General features: G+C 37.0%; 2 protein-coding genes across 3 annotated transcripts in view; one reads left to right on the top strand and one right to left on the bottom strand.

Moving 5' to 3' along the window:
* Window positions 1-610: 610 nt before the first annotated feature.
* Window positions 611-10,079, bottom strand: ENY2 (ENY2 transcription and export complex 2 subunit). 2 transcript variants are annotated; one of them, XM_026495560.4, is made up of 5 exons: window positions 9,984-10,079; window positions 8,425-8,501; window positions 4,889-4,959; window positions 3,492-3,566; window positions 611-873 (listed from the first exon to the last, which is right to left on the bottom strand). In XM_026495560.4, exons 2-5 carry the CDS (start codon window positions 8,490-8,492, stop codon window positions 797-799), a joined length of 291 nt encoding a protein of 96 aa, XP_026351345.1. In that variant the 5' UTR covers window positions 8,493-8,501; window positions 9,984-10,079; the 3' UTR covers window positions 611-796. The 2 variants fall into 2 exon arrangements, with proteins under 2 accessions (XP_026351345.1, XP_026351344.1); XM_026495559.4 differs by having other exon boundaries at window positions 9,912-10,062.
* Window positions 10,080-10,253: 174 nt separating this feature from the next.
* Window positions 10,254-22,187, top strand: part of NUDCD1 (NudC domain containing 1) — a 77,022-nt gene continuing 65,088 nt past the window's right edge. Inside the window, exon 1 of the mRNA XM_026495561.4 lies at window positions 10,254-10,492. Within this exon, the coding sequence (XP_026351346.1) occupies window positions 10,375-10,492 (118 nt within the window). The 5' untranslated portion in view covers window positions 10,254-10,374. The remainder of the gene's footprint in view (window positions 10,493-22,187) is intronic.

Genomic DNA, 22,187 nt, shown 5'->3' with positions numbered 1-22,187 from the left:
CAGTAGTAGGAATACACAATGTGAGTAGTGGGAAGAAAGTTCCAAGTGGCAGGATGGTCAACATTCTCATTCCAGCAGAGGTCACATAAGAACAGACAAGAGTCCATTGGATTTGGCAATCTTGATGTCAGAATAAAGCTACAGGTGGAGATTCTTTCCCATTAAGTTCTTTCTTGACCTTAGTATGTGGGGATGCAATTTAAAGTTTCTGCTCTCAAAGTTCAGATGAGTAGAGTATGTGAGAGGAGCTTGGTATGGAGCCAGTTTGCAAATGTTCTCTCTTCCAATAGGATGGTAAATTCTTTGAGGAATAGGAAGGCACATAAAGATGAGTAAGACCCAGTCCCAACCCTCAGCATTTATAACAAATCAGAAATAAGACATCTGTAGTACAAGATGGGACATGTATTATAAAATAGCAGAGATTCAAAAGAGGAATACACCACATCCAGACAGTAAGAAGAGCCTGCTTACTCCGCCTCAGTTGTTAGCACAGAGATATGTACATACTTAACACTTAAACTGTATTAATTGCTGAATTTTCCTCTGAACAAATCCGGTATATTATCAATAAAGTCCCTTTTATTCCAAAATCCAAGGAAACTTCAAACTCATTCATGAGATATTTATTAAAATAACACATTTAGGGAAAAAAATCAATACAATGTATACATCATTACTGAAAACTGTATACCATCATACAAAAAAGGATTTTATTTTGGGAAGTCGATTCCTAATTTATGGCAAGTTTTATTTTCAGAAATAAAACCACAAAACAACACAATCTAATTCAATCTTAAAGGCTGGCATGCTGAGCAAGGAATGTTCTTATTCTTTGTAGGAGCTCCTTCTTTACACTGTCAGGGACCAGGGCTGAAATACAAAAATAAAAATATAAGAGTAAGAAGATTCCAATTCATATATGTCAATTTGGTATTTGATATTTTATTCAGAATTAACAATAAAATAATTTCATGAATAAGCCATACGTCTCAAAAAAGAAAGAGATAAAGGTATCTGAAAAAATAAAATATATCTGCCCATTCATTGAGTGAACTATCCAATACCTAAATGCACTAAATACACTGCACCCGGACAAGAAAAAAATAAGACACATACTCCTTCAAACTAGGAGCGCAAAAGGCCTTTCTGAAGCACAGAGGGTTATAACAAATTGATAAATCTGACTTAATGCAACAATGACAATTTAATAAGTTGGTCAAAATCACCATAAACAAAGGCAAAAGACAAAAAGTGGGAAAACACTCACAGGAATGGGCTGATCTCTCACTACATTTCTCCAAATTGATAAGAAAAATATCAGACTAATAGAAAAATGAGCAAAAGAGATGAAGAAAAGGCGAAACACAGTTCTTGAACATAAAAAGGGTGTAACTTCATAACTGAAATGTAAATTAAAACCACATTCAAACAGCATGTTTTGCCAATCATATTGGCTAAAAACCAAAGGTCAGTAATATCCTGTGTTGGCAAGATGGGAAAATTGGCTCTCTCATATTACCTGGTGGAGAACATAAATTGGTACCACACTCTCGGGAAGGTAATTTGCCAATACTGTATTGAAATAAGTGTACAGACTCTGACTCAGCAAGGATGCAAAAATTGCAACAGGAGTTACATTTGTGGTATTTTTACTTCTTCAATTTTGAACCATGTGACTATTATCTATTCAGAGTATCACATTAAAAAAAAAAGGCCATGCTCTTTGAAATTTTAATTAGAGCACCACTCTTAGTAATTTTGAAATACTATTAAATGTCAATAAACGAATTTTAAAAATGTCAATAAATGAATCTACACTATTTTTTCCCCTTTCTTGGCTACTAATAAATAAGGACAATAGGAAATTAACTAAAACTTCTAATGCTACTTGCTTATATCCAAAGGAAATGAAATATTTCAGATACAGTTCAGTATTTGTATAGTGAATTCCACAAATAAGTACACAAATTAAATAAGACACATACTCCTCATTACAGATTTTTTAGTTTAAGCCTGCTAGAAATAAAAGCCAGATAATGAATTCAAGACCACTGGAAATGTGACCAGTACATATATTAAACACACTTTTAATAAAAATTACAGTGATGGGAGTATAGATCAGCTGCCTTGGAGTTGGGATAAGGTAAGACTATAAACGGATAGCTTGAGGGAGCTTTTTGTGGGGAGGAGGGTAGTGATATGAATCTGTACATGTGTATAAAATTCACAGAACTGCACACTAAGACGTGGTCAATTCTATTGTATTTTAGTTAAAAAAGGAAAATAAATACTTATCTTGACTATAAAAGACTAAGAACATAAAAGAAAAGATTTATTTTTATTTCTCTGTTCTGTATTTGCTCATTTTCTACCAGTGCCGCTCTAAGGGACTGAAATGTCTAGGATACAGTGTTGAAGGAGAAGCAAAGGAAATTTCTACCCTGTATAACCAGCTCCAAAATGTTAACAGCTTAAGCATAAATTACAGAAGGAAAATAGAAATTGGAGAAAATTATTTTAAAATGTAAATTCATGCGGGGAACAATAAATACTGCGTTTTGTTTTGTTTTTCTTTCCCTGAGACATACTTAATGAAAAAGTCATATTTTGTTTTTTAGCTGTAAACAGGCCTACGGATGGCTGGAAAGGACTCCAGGATTCTGTAGCTCTTTCCCAGCAGGTAGTTCAGAGAATTAGTATTCTCTAGTAATAATTTTCAAACTTTTTTACTTTTACACTTAAATTTTTTTTACTACTTCTGTGTGAGAAAATAGATATTAGATGGATTATCTAATTTATCTGCTTCCACTTAAAATTACCAAAAGAAACCCTTTCCCAAAATAAGTGCAAATAATGTAACCACATCTGAGCTAACAATGTAATGTAGTTCCTAACTTAATATTTATTACATATCATCAATGTTAATATAGTATTTCCTCTCTTTCCTTTGCCTTCTGTAAGGAAATGAAATGATAGTAGTGTGAATTTTAAATACAGATTACCCAGAACACGAAGTTTTAGAGCTACCAAATTCTTAATTTAGACACTTAAGAAGACACAGCTTTACTTATTTTTAAAAAGAAAAGCAGCAGAAGAGCAATGACTCTGGGGCTGGAGTACAACTTTGAATTCTTAAGTAAGTGAAATCGGGCCGTATCTAATAAAATTTATAAATCCTAGATTCAGGTGACACTTGCCTCTACAAAATCCCACATTTTAAAAATTACCTGTTTTAACAACCATTATCAACTTACATTTGTATATATAAGAGTGCAAAAATATTTTATACCTCTCATTTATTACTCAAGACTAGGCTAGAGAGGCAGGTAGGCAATTATAATCTTTCCCAATGAGGAAATGCAAGTACCCAAATAATTTTGGAAAGGTGGTTTTTCTCTATAAAAAGAAAGAAAAGCTGAACCAGCAAGACAGAGAAAAGAACCACGTCTTCAGCACACCTTTCCTTTCACACAATTTGTATTCCTTACCTCTGCCTTTTGGTGTGATTTCAGCCACCAAGTCATCAACAGTAACGTGTTCTAGTCCTTTTTCTTTAATTACCTCTTATGCAAAAGCAAAAAACAAATCATATCATTTAAAATCATTATCTGTAAGAAAGATTTTCATAGAGGAAGGGTTAAGATCATGTTTTTAGAGTGCAGACTGGTCTTTAAAAAAAAAAAAGAGGACACTTCTTTTTTTCTTTTCTAATGAAGATTTAGTTCAACTTTAAACACATTAAGTATTCACCAGATCAAAATCTTAAAAGCCTATTCATCTCTCAGCTAATTAACCTGTAACTTAACAATTATTGTAACACTTAGAATGAACTTGAACTATAAGGTCAAATCTAATTATGTGTAAAAAGCTGGAAACTTATAACTGTACAGATCTTATTTCACCATAATCATACCAGCTCTTGAATGTATGGAACAGGTAAAAAGCTATTATTTGAGTCTAACTTGTAATTTCATAGCCCAAAATTAAAGAATAGAACAACTCCTTTGCTCCTTTCTCTTCTCTAGGCTGGGCCAAAGGAAACAGAAGAGGGGAAGGAGTTAACATTTACTGGAACGCTATTATGTGCTGGGTGATTTATGGCATTTGATATTCATAACAATCTAATGGGCTGGGCATTTTTCCACATACAAGTGACCCAACTGAGGCTTAACATACAAGTGACCCGACCGAGGCTTAAGGTCTGTATGACCCCCAAAACTATGCTTTTTCTAATTTGCCACACTGCCTTCTTAGGATTAGTGATATAAACACTACTATCATTAATTGTAGAAACCATTACAATATAACGGGAGTTCACTGAAAATATCCAGAATTCCAGTATACCACAGCCAAGCCAGAAGAGACTCATCCTCATGACATGTATAATCTATCTAGAGGCATCATCATCGATACCTAGCAATTTTACAAGCTTCCATTCTACATTTTAAAAAAATAAGTATAATTACCTAAGAGCTTTTATAGGTAAAGTTTTCAAAAATAACACTGTTAAAGCCAGAAGATGTAATTCCTACGGAGGCTGCCAATCATAAAGTGTTCAATCTGTTATAAAGTTAAAACCCAGGAATAACTGATGTTTCACTCTGGGTAGGCACACTGAAAAAGGTTGGAATGCATACTTTGATGCCAGAAAAAATCTTGCCTCACTTGTTTTAAGAAAAATACAAAGAAAATTTCTAAAGATTCAGGAATTATGCTTACCAAAAGGAGACAGGGGGAAATCACTACTAGAAGATTCAATTTTCTATCGGTTTAAAATTATGTTCGGCACTCAATAGATCTTAAAACACCGTCTATTATTTTCCTAGTGAACCCCAAGCCAACAAGAACAATGAAATTAGCTTATCTTGTAAATGAAACTGATTACCTTTACAGTGTGCCTTCAACTGGTCCTTCCAGCCACATTCAATTAATTTAGCTCTCAGCAACTCTTTGAGGCTGTTGAAAAAGAAAATGTTTTCATATTAAACTCTAACAAGGTGCAATATTTTAGATAGGAATGTTTGAAGCAAAAGCTCAAATGTTCAATTAAAAATTCCCTGCCTTCTAATCTCAAAAACTTTAACTGTGACCTAATCCTGGTTTTATTACTAAATAATTCTTTGATCTTATGCAACTCATTTCAACTCTGGACTTCATTTTCATCATCAGTAAAACTAAAGGAAGTGGATAGGGTACAGTAATTCTCAAGAAACTCTACTCTCTAGCTTCTCATACACTTCCTACTTACCTCCACCAACAGGAATATTGTGGGTCTTGTACAACTTCCAAATGGAGTTAGTTGAGCTTGAAGCAGCTGCACCTCAAAATCTTCAAACTCCAAAATCTATTCTTTGACTACAGATTCTTATCCTTTAGCTCTCTTACTTCCCCAGTCATATCCCTCTCTAACCTCAAAACCTTTCCCCTCAATTTTTTTCCAATAACCTTCTAAATTATATACTAAGTATGGTATTTCATTGATTCTAAGACTGTTTTTTCCCTACATTTCAACAGTTCAGTAACTGGTATGCCTATCATAATTTAATTGGCAGTATCTTCTTTTTCCCTACTGGTAAAAAATAATAATAATAATAATAATGATGTGTATAGCAACTAATGGCATCAGGGGTGCAATAAAATATTTTCTTACCAATATTTTCTTATCCTTTTGCCATACCCACTCTTACAAATCCTCAATCTTCAACCTAAATCATTTCTCAGAGCTTGAACATGTCATGTCCCAAACCAAACCACTTCTCTTTCAGTATTTCTAAACATTCGCTATGTGACATTTCCATCTTGGTATTTAATTAGGTCTTTCCATCTTAATAGGGCCAAAAAACCCAACTCCTGCTTCTCTCCCACTTCAACCTATTCTCCCTGTCAGAAAGCCATTGTCCATCCTAGTTCCTCAGGCTAGAAAACTTGGCATCCTTCACTCAGCAACTCTGTTAACACTATACATATAATACATAGGAGTGATTCCTATTGGTTCCAGTTTTAAATACATACTACAATTCAAATGTTTTTCACCATCTTTGCCATTATTCCCCTAGTCCAAGGCACCTTCTTCTCTTGACTGGACCATTACCAAAGCCCCTAACTTGTTCCCCTGCTCCCTCCCTTATATACTTTGCTCTCCTTCCTCTGCCCAAAATGGTCTGGTGGCCTCCCAATTTACTTAAAATTCCAAATCTATGCTACAGCCTAAATAAGCCTCCATGATCTTCCCCATCCCCAGCTATGCCTCTGACTATCTCTTCTTCTCCTCACCCAATTTATTCAGGCTCATGAGCTTTCATGTGGTCATCAAAATACCAGGCAAGCTTCTGTCTTGGGTCCTTGGCTCTTGGGAGTCCCCTCATTCCTTCATATCCTTTTGAGCTCTTATCAGTGAAGCCTTCTTCTTTTTTTTTTTTTTTGTCTCAAATACACATCTCATTATTCTCAGTTTTATTTTTCCTCTAGAACTATCTCCATCTACATAATACAGACTTATTGTCTGTCTTCTCTCATGTAAGCTCCATGAAAGAACAGACTTTATTTTGTTCACTACTGTATCTCCAGCACCTTAACAGGACATAGCATATGGTAGAAACTCAGTAATTTTAAGCTGCATGAATGAACAAACAAATAAACAATAATAAATAACACCCTTTCCTCATTACTGCTAATACTACCCTCTCAGTTCCCCAAGGCATTGTTCTGGATGTCTTCTTCCTCATTTCTCATATTGAGGGCTGCTTTTACTTCAAAAAATGATAAGCTCTCCTTTCCATTTTTTTGCTGTTTTTCATTTTTAATCTGATATAATCTGCTAACACGTTCCTCTGTAATCTATCTCCAGACCTTCAAGTCTATCTTCCACATTGCCTAATGTTCCTAAAGAGCAAATGTGATGCATCACTCCCCTTCTTAGGATCTTTTAATGACTCCCACCGCCCAAGGATAAAGTCAACAACGTATGTTTCTGCAAACCCATCACCCATTTTCCTGACCTTTTTTTGACACCACTCTTAGTGTAAGAAATCTGCATAGGGTTCCAAAAATGGAAATGAGACCTAGGCAAGGTTGATCATAACTGGCCTATGTACCTAAGTAAGATGGTAATCACGCCAGGTACTTTGCTGGAACTACTAGGAGAAAGGTAGTCTGAGCCAGAGGGATATGAATTCTGAACTGCTAATCTCTGCCACCTTGTGGGTAGAGTCTGCTTGAGAATAAAGCCAACACAGAGGAAAACAGAGCTGAGAAAGAAAAAGAAAGACATATTCTTGGTAACTATTTTTGAGTGCTTGGACCCAGTGGAGACTGAAGCAACTTCAAGCTCTAAACTTTGTACTTAGATGAGCTTATATATTTCACTGGTTAAACCGGTTTCTGAGTTCTATCATTTACAAATGAAAGAATTCTGACTTATACAAAATCCAATCCTCTTGTCCACTGTTAAAGCAACATCACTTTCACACTTTACCTGCTAGCTTTAATTTTGTAGCTCCTCAGAACATTATCATGTTGTAACAAATCTCTGTGACTTTGCATACTGTTCCATCTGCCTAGAACGTCTTCTGTCCTTTACTGGCTGGAAGAATGGCTAATCCTTTTCCCAAGTTGAAGTAACTCTTTTACTATTTTGTAACTGATTACCTTAACCCCCCAGGTAGAGTTGAAAGATCCCTCCTATTCCTTATATATTTCTCTTATGCAATTTTTCACCCTGTTTCTGGAAGCCTTTCTTGATTCCTGAGTCTCTGTTTAGTACTTCCAAACCTGTTCATTCTTCAAATATTTACCTTGACCAATTATGTGCTAGGGATGATGCTGGGGATACAATGGTACTTCTACTGTCAAGGAATTTAGATTATAGTGGAGGACACAAACAAGCAAAGCCGGTGGTTATAATATAATGTGATTAAATGCTAGGCTAGAAGAAGGTATCTGGGACTTAACAGATTCCTGCAAGAGGTGATGTTTAAATTAAGACCTGAAAGATGAGCCAGAATTAAAGATCAGAGGAAGAAGAAATTTCAGAGAGTAGGAACAGCACATGCTGCTCTAAAGTTGAGAGTGTAGTAACTGAAACTGGTTCTACCACATTATCTCCCTGTTAAAAATTGGGTAGCATTATGTTTTTAATTGCAGTTATTTGGGTATTTTTTTCTTTTCCATTAGATTATACATTCTTTGAGAGACAGTCATTCCTTGTTCATCTTTCTAGATGACTCACTTTCCTTTCAGCATGCAATATTGAACACACCTATTTTTTATAGATGTTAGGAATTGAAACTCTTGATAATCTCAATTTTCTGTAATTCCTTCCATTGACATCAGTTTTGTTCCTTGATATTTAGATTCTTACATATAGCGTAACTATAATTTAAAGATGTTAAACGTAGTTTATTAACACAATCTATTGCTTACCGTTCTCTTTCTCCAGTTTCTATCAACTTTTGGTTAATCGCTGCTCTCATCTGCGCATCTTTGTTCATCTTGCTAACCTGAACATCAACATGTATTTTCAGACACAGAACACATACAAAGCATTTTCTTCTAAGTCCTCCAGGTAAGCATCCCAACACATTTAACATTCTATCAACTGAAGGGATGATAAATTTCAACAATGTGTTAACAATGTCATTACTTTTAATATTATTTACTGCATCCCAAGAAGTCATACTGATTAACTCACTTTACAATTTTTCTTCCCCCACATACTCTTTATTAACGAGTCTTTGGATAATAATAACTACTGTAACTTTTATGCAACACTATGTGCCAAGTACTGGGTTAACACATTGATTTTTTTTAACCTCATTTAATTCCCAAAACTTATTCTTTAATGTAAGAATTAACATAATTTGTATTTTACAATTGAGAAAACTGAGGCACCAAGATAGAAAGTGGTGAACGCAGGATTTGAACTCATGTACTTTGAGCCCAGCAGCCCCAAAACACTTTAACAGCACATCATAACTGACTGCTAATCATATCTGCACCTTAACTGCATTCAAAATTTCGGGGAAACCATATAACCTAAATACTAATAAAAGAATAAGCACTGTTGGTGAAAAATCAAAGTTACAGATTAGGCTCTAAGTGCTTTACTTTTCAGTAGGATGTACCCAGAATTACAACAGCCAAACTAGCTCCAATCCAAGTGTGTGTCTGTGTATGCTCTTCATCAAAGCTTGCTGGTAGGATAAGGGAAAAACAAATCTCAAACTAATTCCTAACTTAGAATATTCTCAATTTTCAGTGGAAAAAAAGACAAACAAAACCAAAGTAATGCAGAAAGGAGAGGGAGGTTAGAATGTAACACTTGGAAGACTAACATTACTGCATATAATCTGTCAGTAACTTGGGACCACTTTTGCTGTGTCCCATCTCGCCTATACGAAAACTCAAGCTGGCAACTGAGTTTTGAGTTGGGAAAAAAAATTCTTTTGAGTGGAACAGGAAAAAGGAAGGGCTGAGAAAGGGCTGAGAAATGTTTTCCTGTGTAGTTGGAGGCTAACATTTTCAAAATAATTCTAAGGTCTGGTCGGTACCATTCCTAGAATATTGAGCTTGATCTCGCATTGGCCCCTAAAATACGGATAGTGACCTTGGACAAGTCAATTCTTAAGGCCTCAGTTTTCTCACTGGTAAAACGAGGGCGCTAGGGGATCCCTCCCAGTACAGACATTCTTTGGGAAGATAGAATAGGGCGGAGACAGCGGGAGAGGCGGGAGGGGAGGAGCCAGAAAACAAAGCGTGGACTGGCTTCAGGCCAACTCCGGTTGCACGCCCTGTCGGAGAGCCCTACAGGCCCGCGAGCGCGGGTCGGGGAAGCTAACGAAAGACAGCACATCGAAAGGAGCCTGGGCTGGGCCCGGGTCCCGGCCCTGAGGACCACGGGCATAGCTCACCACCATCACCGCGGGCGAGGGCCGTCCCTTCCCAGCGACGAAATGACCCTTGCGCTGACGACCGTTACCTACCACACTCTTCGGCTGCCCGGACCTAGACCCTCAGTAGCTCGGGCACCTAAGCACACAGAAAGCTAAAACACGCATTTCCGGGGCGGGATCTCGCCACCCTGCCTATAAATGTTAGAATTTAACCGGCGCGGGCCGCCTCCTGGTTGCTCAGCCTTCTGGGTAACAGAGTCCAGACCATGCTGTTGCGCGGGCGTTAAGTCTCCGAAAAACTACATAGCCCGGTATGCAACAGTCAACTTTCTCATGGGCACTACATTCCCCAGAAGGCATCCCTCACCGCAGTGTTTTCTGGGATGGGAACCACGCCGCCTGCGAGCCTCGGTGCTACGAGCGAAGCGCGGACCTTTCAACAAGAGCTTTATTAATTCTCACGCTACGACTCAGGAAGACTATGGAGGTGGCTGCTAATTGCTCTCTGCGCGTGAAGAGACCTCTGTTGGATCCCCGTTTCGAAGGTTACAAGCTCTCCCTCGAGCCGCTGCCCTGTTACCAGCTGGAGCTTGACGCAGGTGGGAAGCGGCGGCGTCCCCTGGCACTCTAGTCCTTTCTCCTGTCGGCTGCCAGCGGCCGGACCCTTCCCTCATTTTCTTCCTTTCTGACTTGGCAGGCCAAGCGACCGGGGCCTTCGCACGGCCCGTCGGGCTTTGGTGGACCGAGGGTGGCCGCCCTGGAGACGGACGCCCGTCCCGGAACTCAGTGGGAGTCTCTTTCGTGCGGCGCTTAGGTAGCGAGACCCTGGGCGGGCGCTGGCTCGGGCGCCGGGCTCCAGGGTTCGTCAAGCGGCACGCGGCTGCTGCCTGGGCTCGGGTCGCTGTCGGTCTCTGGCCTGGGCCCTGCTGCGGAGAAAACTCAGGTCTTGTTTCGCTTTCAAGCATCCTCTGTAACCGTGTGCGCTGAAAAGCCACACCTCCTGGGATGACCCCCAGCTCCTGTTTCCTCTGGCGGAGACCCGTTTCGTAGAAGAGAAACTCCATTGCAGTTCAGAGCATTTTCAGTTACATAGGTGCTGTCAGACTAAGATATTATCATAGAGAACATCTCTAGAAAATTTTGAGGAAAAGTTTAGTATCTACTCTTCTGTTTGTTTTGTGTATCTGAGGCTGGCCAAAAAATTCATCCTTGTTCTTACGAGGTAATGAATGGCATTTTCGTTAAAGAGCCCAGAGATTTGCATTTTTAATACACACCTCTACTGGTTCTGGTGCATGTTGCGAGTGGATCACACATTGAGAAATACTAATCTAGAGTTAAGGAATTTTATCAAATAAGTGTTTATTAATTGATTTATAAAATTTGGAAACATCTGTTGAGAGCCTGTTTTATGTTACAAGTTGATTATCAAGATGAATATGATACAGTCTCTAACAGAAAAGTGCAGTTGGCTACTTGGGAAGAAAAATATAAACATAATTACAGAACAGTGTGATAAGGCAGTGATTGGGTTATGTACAGAACATAATGGTAGTACTTAAGTTATCTTTCCAAACCAGCCTGGGGATCTGGGAAGGCTTCCTGGAGGAGTTGATATCTAATTTGAGTTTTGAAGGAGAGGTAAGAGTTGACTGGGGTGAGATAAAATGAGCTTAGCTTTTCTTTTCATTCCCTTCCTTTGCTTCTTCCACCCCATGTCAGTAATTGGTACCACTAGATTTAGTTTGTGCGTTAAAAAACCAGTCAATACCCAGTGGCTCAAAAGAGTACGCAATTGTTGCTCACAAGTCTACAAGTCAGGTAGGTGGTTCTTCTAGTAGTGGCTTGGACTCATTCCTGCATCTTTGTTCAGTTATGGATCTGCTTGGTGGCTCTGCTCATCTTGGCTGGACTTCCTCATATGTTTTGGGGTTCTCTGGCTGTAGACTGGTATAAGATTATTTCAGATGGTCTTTGCTTAGCTTTTCTCCGTGTGGTCTCTCATTTTTAGCAGGCTAACCTAGGCTTAATCCAAGAGAAAAGTAGCAGTGCACAAGAGCTTTTTCAAGCTACTGCCTGGAATTAGTTTGCTGTTGTCCTGGTGATCCAAACAAGTCATATAACAAGCCTTAAGGTCAATGTAGCAAGCTCATAGCAAAGGGCATAGATCCAGGGAGGCATAAAAAATTGGGACTATTATGCAAGTCTATATATAGTTGCTTATGTTGGTGTCATGGAATATTTCTTCTTATAGTGCGTCTATTCAGTTTGTCAGCAATACAGTAGCTCAAGATTTGACTTCTCTTTGCCTCTACCCTTCTCCAAATCACAGTTATCCCTTACCTGAACTATAGTAGTTTATTGACTAGCTTTCCCGCCATTCCATTCTCCTTCCTTCCATTCTCTGTAAAACAGTATCATCATAGTTTTTAATTTTGTATTTATTTGATATCCTGTTTTCCTCCACTAGACTGTGAGCTCCATGAAGACAGTAATGTTTTCTTTTTGCTTACTACTCAATCCCTAGTGCTTAGCATTGTAGGTGATAAATAAGTAGAGTGGATGAAGAAAAGGAAGAGTTGTTATTGAAGCCATTCCCTTCCCGAGAAAGCATGAGCAATGGGAGAGAGTAAGTAGATTGTGTGTAGGACATGGATGCGGTCCTGTATAGCTAAAGCAAAAAATCTGGGGAAGTAGAAACGACTTAGAAAAATAGGTGAGGGCACTGTTTGCCTGGTGGACTTTATCCACACCTCTGGTGTATGTGAGTCAGTGTTTCCCCAGACATTTTCTCAGGCCCTTACAATGAAAAATAAAGCTCAGTTGTCAAAGATTTGCCAACTTTTTAATTTGCTAAGTGGAGATGTTTCTTTTTATTTTTTTGGTTTCAAGTTTATATTTAAATTCTAGGTAGCTAGCATACAGTGTAATATTGGTTTCAGGAGTAGAATTTAGTGATTCTTCACTTAAATATAACACACAGTGCACATCACAAGTGCCCTCCTTAATGTCCATCAACCATTTAGCCAATGCCCCGCCCACCTCCCCTCCAGCAACGCTTAGTTTGTTCTTTATAGTTAAGAGTTCCTTATGGTTTGCCTCCCTCTTTTTTCCCCCTTCCCGTATATTCATCTGTTTTGGTTTTAAATTCCACATATGAGTGAAATCATATGGTATTTGTCTTGCTATGACTGACTTGTTTTGCTTGACTTGATAACATTCTAGTGCCTAAGTAGAGCTGTTTCTTAAAAACTGATGTCCTCACCCGTTCTTTCATAAGCAAAAGGATATTTTAACATCAAAAAAGCAGGAAGCAAACTTTCCCAATAGTCCTCAAAATTGAATACATTAACTTTATCAACAACTCACTAAATTGTCCTTGTCCTCTCTTTTCACCATTGTTGGTTTGGGAGCCTGTGTTTGGGACGCACAATTGGAGGGGGTGAGGTGCCATTTAGGGTTTTAGGTATAGAGAAGAAATAGATTTAGAGATTGAATGGCTTAATCTTACGTTCTGTGGAGGTTGAATTTGGAAGATTGGAGGAATAGAGACAGGGAGACTAGTTTGGAGGCTTTTGCAATAGTTCGTGTGAGGGGCTTGCTTTAAGAATTGCTACCTCCTCAGGAGGGTAGAGAGGTGAATTCCTTTAAAAACTGTCATTTCTAGAGATAGGTATGATTGAGGAGTTCCTCTTGGCAACGTGATTTCTTTTATGCTACCCAAGGAGTTTACAGTTAATTCAGCAAAATGTTAGTGGATGGTGTGTGAAGCTGTGCATTTAGGATGTGAGGATGAAGATGTGTTCTGGTTTCAAAGAGCTTGGAATACTAATTTATTTTTATTCTCTTGTTTTAAATAATGTTAGTAAATTGTTCTAAAGTTCCCTTTGCTACATAAGCAATAACTGTCAGTTTGTGTATTCCAAAGATTTAAGCAAAAAACTCCCTTTTTTATAAAACTACGATTGCTCTTTGACCGTGCAATTCCATTTCTGGGCATTTACCTTATACAGGTCTTCCTTGAATTATGATGGGGTTATGTCCAGACAAACACATCTTAAATTGAAAAATGCATTTAATACGCCTAATCTACCTAACATCACAGCTTAGCCTAGCCTATCTTAAATGTGCTCAGAATACTTGCAGTAGCCTAGAGTTGGGCAAAATCATCTGACACAAAGTCTAGTTTATAATAAAGTGTTGAATCTTATGTAATTTATTGAATACAAAGTAAAACAGACTGGTTGTGTGGGTACAGAGTGGTTGTAAGTGAATGGGTTGTTTACCTTCATGATCAGTCATGTGCCAGACTGGGAGCTGTACCTTGCTGCCATGGCCCAGCATCACCAGTAGTATCCTCCTGCATATCACTAGCCTGGGAAAAAATCAAAATTCATAGTGCGGTTTCTACTGAATATGTATTGCTTTTGCATCATTGCACAGTCGAAAACTCCTAAGTTGAACCAGTTTAAGTTGCGGACTGACTGTACATATTTTTTTCCTAGACTCTTCATTCTGTAAATGTTTTTGTATATGTTTTCCCCCTATATTTCACCTAGCTAACTCATACTCCATTCATTCATCTTGGTTTATATGTTACTTACTCAGAGATTCCTTTCCTGACTATCTAGTTAGAATCTATACTACAGAATTTGTACAAATTAGAATCTATAGTCTGCTTTCCTACTGTACCTGGTCATAGACTTTATCATAATTTGTAGCATTTGGTGTCTGTTTTCTCTTTTAAGACGATTGGTTTTGTTATCAGTGGTTCCAGTGTCCATCTTTCCTTCTAGGACTGGAGCATGCCTGGTGAATAATAGATGCTATTATATCACACATGCACATTAAATAGGTTTACTGGGATAACTGACAATAAACTGCACATATTTAAGTGTACAGGTTGGCACGTTTTGACATATATACACCCTCATGAAGTCCTCACCATAATCAAGATGTTAAACTTAACTATCATCCTTAAAACTTCCCGTGCCCTTTGTAACTAGCCCTTTGTTCCTCCACATATCCCCTTCAATCCCTAAGCAACTACTGCTGTGCTTTCTGTCATGATAAATTAGTTCGCATTTTCTGGAGTTTTATATACATGGAATTATACAGTATGTACTTTTTTTTTGTCTCGCTTTTACGCAGCATAATTACTTTTAGTTCATGCTTGCGTGGGACAAGGATATTGAAATCTCTTTCATTGTGGATTTTTCTCTTTTTCCTTTCAAGTCTGTCAGTTTTTGCTTCATATATTTTAAAGCTCTGTTATGGGGGTGCCTGGGTGACTCAGTTGATCAGGTATCTGCCTTCTGCTCAGGTCATGATCCCGGAGTCCTGGGATCTAGCCCCACATCAGGCTCCCTGCTCAGCAGAGAGCCTGCTTCACCCCTCTGCCCCTCACCCTGATCATTTTCTCGCTCTCTCGCTCTCAAATAAGTAAAATCTTTAAAAAAAAAATAAAGCTCTGTTATGTTGTATAAACACTATTGTTATATCCTCTTAACAAATTGATGCCTTTATCATTAAAAAATAACCTTTATTTTTGGTGATATTCTTTGCTCTGAAACCTGATACTAAAATAGTCACTCAAGCTTTCTTTTGCTAAATGTTACCATAGTGTGTGTATTTATTTATTTCCATCTTTTAACTTTTAACCTGTTTGTATTTTAGTATTTAACATGTATTTCTTATTGGCAGAAATAGTTGAGTCTTGCTTTTTTATTCAACCTGACAATCGCTGCCTTTTAACTCGACTGTTTACATTTGATGTGATTATTGATTTTGTTAGTTTGGGTCTTTCATCTCGCTGTTGGTATTGTTTGTTCTATCTAGTCTTTGGGAAGCTGAAATTTTCCTTTTTTTTTTTTTTTTCATTTTTCCATTTCCATTTTTTAAATATTCTTTTGGATTGAATATTTTCTTATGAAATCATTTTTATCACATTTGTTGGTTTACTAACTGTAGCTCTTTGTTATTTTACTAGTTGCTTTAGGGTTAAGGGTATACATCTTTAACTTATTACATGATACATTCAAATAATGTTATACTACTTAACTTGTAACATAAGACCCTACAATGGTATACTTCTGTTTCTTTCCTCCTGGCCTTTATGCTGTTTTATTTGTGTTTTCAAAAGATATTTTTGCCTTGTGTAGGATTTTAGGTTGATACCTTTTCTTGTTTCAATACATTTGATCCTTGAATAATGTGGATTTGAAATATGCAGGTCCACTTATACTTGGATTTTTTTCAATAAATATAGTACAGACCATAAATGTATTTTCTCTTCCTTGTGGTTATCTTAATAGCACTTTCTTTTTTTCTAGTTTATTTTATTTTAAGAACACAATATATAATATACAGAATATGTGTTAATTGACTGTGTTATTGTGAGATTTCTGGTCAACAGTAGACTATTAGTAGTTTAGTTTGTGGAGAGTCAAAAGATACAAGTGGATTTTTGAACGTGCACCAGGCAGTGCTCCTAACCCCTCTGTCATTCTAAGGTCAACTGTACTTAAAAATGTTGCCCCACTCTCTCCTTGCTTTTATTGTTTCTGATGGAAATCTGGTGTTTTCCAATCTTCATTCTTTTATACATGACATGTCTTTTTTTCTTTTTTACATTGGTTTTGAGCAGTTTGATTATGTTGTGCCTTGGTGCGGTTTTCTTCATGAGTCTTAATGCTTTGAATTTGTTGGTCTGTCTAGATCCTTGGGTTTATAGTTTTCAAGTTTGGAAAGCGTTCAGCCATTATTTCTCCTCCCCCCCCTTTTTTTTTTAGGAATCCAGTTGCCCATTTTTAGATTGCTGGCAATTGATCCCAGCTCATCAGTGCTCTTGATTTGTATGTGTTTTTCTGTTCTTTTTTTCCTTTGTTTTATTTTGGATAATTTCTATTTTTATGCCTTTCCCTTCACTAGTCTTTTTCTTTTGCAATATCTAACCTGTCGTTAATCCCATTACTTGTATTTTTCATCATAGATATTCTAGTTTTCATCTTTTTTACATTTTTCATGTCTATTGTTTTGAACATATGGAATGTACTTTAATCACTTTGTGTTCTGTTCTGCTAATTATAACTTCTATGTCAGTTATGTTGAGCTATTGATTGATTATTCTCTCCATTATGGGTATGTTTTTTCCTCCTCTTTGCATGCCTAGTAATATTTGACTGGATGCTAGAAATTGTGAAATTTACGTTGTTGGCTGAAGGATAGATTTGTATTCTTATAAACTTCGTCAGCTTTATTCTGGGATGCAGTTGAGGTACTGGAAACAGATTAATTTCATTTAGTGTTTTATGATTTCTTAGGCTGGTCTGGAGCACTGCTCAGTTTAATGCTAATATTCCTCACAATGAGACAAAAGTTTTCTGTGTACTCTACCCATTATCCCATGAATTATGTGTTTTCTCCATTCTACCTGTTGGGAACAGTCATAGTTCCCAGGCTTATGTGAGTGCCCAACACTTCCCTCTTATTCTAGAAGAGGTAGAAGAGAATGGAATAATAAACAACTGTGTGAGAATTAACCTTGGACAGGGGAAGAGAAACAGGGAAATCGACACTTGTTTTTCTTCTTATGTGTCATATAGCAAATACTTTAATGGTTTAAGGTTAAGCTTGTCAATAATTTTATAGGATAAGTATTATTAATTTTCATTACAGATGAGGAGATAGGGTTGAAAGGCTAGTAACTTAAAAAACTTCTTGACAGTGGCAAAGCTGACTCTAAAGCTCATGTTTTTTCTAATCAATGTGGTCTCTGGGCTCTTTCCTTCAGGGGAGGGAAAGTAAAAGCTGGTGAAGATTTAGGCTATAGTCAGAGTAAAGATCTGTGTAACCAGTGGATTTCTGTAGAGCTTACTGTAAAATTCATATCTGCTCTTAGGGTAGAAAATATGGGGAAGAGAGGTAGATGCCTATATTAATTTGTGCAGAAGCATTATATAAAATGGGTTAGTGGGAGCAGTGCTCCAAATTCTAGTTCTGTTATGTCTCATAAATCTTACTTCAGAACTCATAACATGGACTTGTACAGTAGTTACACCTTATCCACAGTTTTAGTTTCACTGTCTGCAGTTTCGGTTACCCATGTCAACCGCGGTGCAGAGGCAGGTGATCCTCCTCCTGATGTATTATTGACAGATCAGTAGTAGTCTAACACTACATCAAAATGCCTACATCATTCCCCTCACTTCATCTCATCACGTAGCCATTTTATTCTCTCACATCATCACCAGAAGAAGGGTGAGTACAATATTTGAGAGAGAGAGACCACATTTGTGTAACTTGTATGACAGGGCATTGCTATAATTGTTCTATTTTATTATTAGTTATTGTTAATTTTTTACTAGGCCTAATTTCTAAATTTAACTTTATTATTGTTATGTATGTATGTATGCACGTATAAGAAAATAAGTATATATAGGGCTTAGTATTATCTGTGGTTTCAAGCATCTTGATGCTTGAAGATCTAAGGATCTTAGGACATATCCCTTGCAGATAAGGGGGCGGGGGCTACTGTACTATTACTTTTTTTACATCTTTATACACAAATAGCAAACTCAGTGACTAGGCAAAAAGAGTTAATTCATTGGGTATGATTAGAAGATAAATGGTCTAAGAAGTGGCCTTTGTAAGTTAACATGTTAACGTTTCTACCCCTGCTTTTTTAAACTACTGTGCTCTGCTTATATAGGTATTAGAATGAGTGATATTTAACTGGTATCAAAAGAGTTGAATATTGGCAATTTCATGTGGTTCAACATAACAGTATATTTTGAAAGGACAAGAAGCAGTAATTGTGACTGTTATTAACACCATTACAAGGATAATGTCTGTTTTATATTTACGAGTGTATGTCCAGTGCCAAGCATAATACATGTAGTAGACATTCAATAAATAATTTGTGAATGAGAAACTATAGATTTTTGAGGTTTCATACATGTCTTATGAGAAATCTAGGTAAGATTAAGGGAGATTTCCTTCTTGTTTGATCGCTAAGTTCTTTTTAAAAGACTAAAAGAGAAGGATTTTTTAGCAAAGCTCTTTTATTTCCAGTGCAAGATAATATTAAATAATAAAATATTTACTTCTCTGGCCTTCTGTTAAAGAGGTTTCCCTTCTCCGCCATTTCCAAGATCCCAGCAGAGATTTGAGACTCCTTGCTGTCCGCCTCCTTTCTTAGGAGGCTGTAGGAAAGAGCGCTGCCAGTGATTAAGTTTGTTACATTGTGAACACTGCTTTTTCCTTTGAGTTGTTCTGCCTCTCCTTTTATAAACTCAAGATGGTTGACATGAAAAATGCAATGATAACTTTTTCTTTCTCATTTGAGGCCAGAGATACAGCTTTTTCTATACACTAACAAGCTTTTACAAATTATTAAGTATGTAATATACACTATGCTCATTTCTGTGTCCTAATAACTTAGTAAATTATCTTGTCCAAATGCAATAACAGAAGACTTAGACTATATTATAGTCACCTAATAATGGTTTTCCAGAACCTTATGTTCACAGATGAGATACTGTAATAAGGCAGAGGGCTAGGAAGTCTCCGGCTTGTTTGGGATTGCTCAGGGTCTTTGGCAGAAATATGAGGAAAATGTATTTGTCATATCATTCTCTAGTATTATTACTTTGGGCCATTATGTTACCATGCATATTTCTTGCAGTATTGAGTTTTATCCACACTGTGGTGCTAGAAAACCAAGAATTGATTGTTTCCCTCCTAATCAGTGGAATATGTATTTCTAAGTGTTCTTTATAAAATAAATACTTCCTTGAATTATAAATAGCAGTTTCCTCAGCCTTCATCAGATCCATAATAATGTTATGATTTTACCCCTGAGATGCCTCCAAACTTCAGTCAGTCATGCTTTACCAAGATGACTGCAATAGATTTCTAATGGATCTTCCTGGTGTTAACCATAAAAATAAAACAGCCAAGTTATTTTATCAACAGTGGGTTTATTTGGGAATATTAAAGAATTGCAATTCGGGACATGCAAGCTACAGCAAAACCATAGCAAACCATTTTATGGAGAAGGAGGAGGAAGTTGGGAGGGGTTGGTTTGAATGAAAGTCCACTGAAAAACAAGAGTACAGGTAATGTTGATTTCTCATTAACTGAGTTGCAGGGGTGGTGCCATTTCTTGTAGGAGATGCAGTATACATTTTTTCCCTGTTGGGGCCTGTAATTGATGATTCTTTCCTGTTGAATACTCTTCTGTTGGGGTCTATAATTAACAATACTTCCTGTAATTGATGTTGAATGGTAGGGTCCCTCCTGCTAGCCTCTCCACTGTGTTTTTAGTGAAGTTTCCTTTTAATATTTACACTGGATTTTACCTTGCTTTGCTTCGGTCTGTTTTACATATTGTAGTTATAAGTAATCTTTTATAAATTCAAATCTGAATTTACTGTCCTGCTTAAAAACGTAAATGAATTACATTAACTTTATTGATAAAGACAAGGCCTCTCATGATCCAACTCCTGCCCACTTCTCTAGCTTTGTTCATCTGTAGCCTTTTCTTGTACAGATCTCCACAGTGCTTTGTATTTCAGCCAGTTTGGCCTTCTTTTGGTTCTTTGAGCACAAGTTTTTCCTCCTACTTTGCCTGCTTTTCCTTCTGCCTCTGTATGTGTGCGTGTGTGTTGGGGGGGGGGGAGGTAAATTTCTTCAATCGTTACCTTTATCCTTTCTAGCTTGGCTCAGATTTCTGAAAGCTTTCATCAGTTCTCTACTCCATATAGATCAGTGCCCAGTGTTACTTGTTCTCATGGTACCTGTTAATTTTTTCCCCCAACATTTATTACAATTTCATTATATATTTAGTTATGTGATTATTTGACTAATGTCCATTTCCTCACTGAATCGTAAGTGCTAAGAAGGTAAATTCTGTGCTTTTTGCTCATCATTGTATCAATGGTGCCTATTAAAATATTGCTGAATAAATCAGTGAATGAATATAAGTCAGCCAGGACTCAAGGCAGGTAATAGAAGTAGGAACCAATGAACCATTATGGGGAAAAAAATTAATGGCAATTAGAATACAGTAAGTTGAGTTTTCTGTTGTTTTTATTTTTTAATTTTTTATTTACAGTAGTTGAGTTTTATATTAAGGTAAGGTATTGGCCCAGCATTGTTTACTTACATATTTCCTGTCAGAGCAGAAATGAATTCTAAGTCATGGGCAGCCCTGAGCTATAAGGGTTCCTATCTGTGTATGAGGGAAGAGAGAGGGGAAGCAGAGATCACATTTAATAGATTAAAATTATGGAATTAGGTGCACCTAAGTGGCTCATTCAGTTAAGTGTCTGCGTTTGGCTCAGGTCATGATCCCAGGGTCTTGGGATTGAGCCCCAAATTGGGCTCTTTGCTGTGAAGGGAGCCTGCTTCTCCCTCTCCTTTTGCCTGCTGCTCTGCCTACTTGTGTGTGTGCTCGTGCTCTCTCTCTCTGTCAAATAAATAAATAAAATCTTTTTAAAAAATTATGGAAGTAGCTAAGAGAGTAGATCTTAAAAGTTCTCATCACAAAAAAAAAAAAAATACCATGTGAGGTGGTGGATGTGTTCAGCAACTTACTGTGGTAATCATTTCACAGTGTGTTCATATATCAAGTCATTGTGTTGTACACCTTAAACTTATACAATGTTATATGCCAATTACATCATAATAAACGTGGAAAAAAGTAAAAATAAAATATGGAAATCGCTAGTGCCCTAGTGGAAAACACTGCTCTTTAATTAGGAAATCTTGTTTCTCTTCCAGGTAGACTATTTTGTTCTATACCCTTGGGAAAGATGTGGTAAAACATTGGAGAAATCACCATTTATGCTTAATTTATTTCCTTAATTGTATAATGAAATAATAAAAACATTCTCTTTATTTCTTAATGTGTTAAAAAAGGAGTGAGATATAATAGAGGTAAAAGCATTTTAAAAACTATAAAAATTCTCTATAAAATAGACTTACAATTTGCACAAACGACAGGAGATCTTCAATTTTAGGATTTCCCTGTTCTTATTCATAATTACAAGGAAGAGGTACCCAAAAGAAAAGAAGGTAGTGGCATGAAAAGCCCTGTCTCTCTCATGGCTACTGTCAGGGAATCATTCAGTTTTACTTACTGTTTATCCTCTATACACAGTGCCTAGAAATTATTTTAGAATGAATAATAGAGTGAATTTGTCCCAAAGTCCTTTGTAATTAGCATTCTGTGATTTCTTCACCTTGTAAGCATTCTGAGGATAGAAATAACCTGAGACAAAATCTGTGATA

The sequence above is a fragment of the Ursus arctos genome, unplaced genomic scaffold (genome assembly GCF_023065955.2).
Source record: "Ursus arctos isolate Adak ecotype North America unplaced genomic scaffold, UrsArc2.0 scaffold_6, whole genome shotgun sequence".
NCBI lineage: Eukaryota > Metazoa > Chordata > Mammalia > Carnivora > Ursidae > Ursus > Ursus arctos.
This window is presented reverse-complemented; position numbering and strand designations above follow the sequence as displayed.

What these genes read in the sequence shown, in the direction of transcription:
- ENY2 (XM_026495559.4), bottom strand. An exon ending in GAAACTGGAGAAAGAGAACG is followed by an intron (nt 4,960 to 8,424) that starts GTAAGCAATAGA and finishes CTTTTTCAACAG; the next exon opens with CCTCAAAGAGTTGCTGAGAG. An exon ending in GTTGAAGGCACACTGTAAAG is followed by an intron (nt 3,567 to 4,888) that starts GTAATCAGTTTC and finishes CTTTTGCATAAG; the next exon opens with AGGTAATTAAAGAAAAAGGA.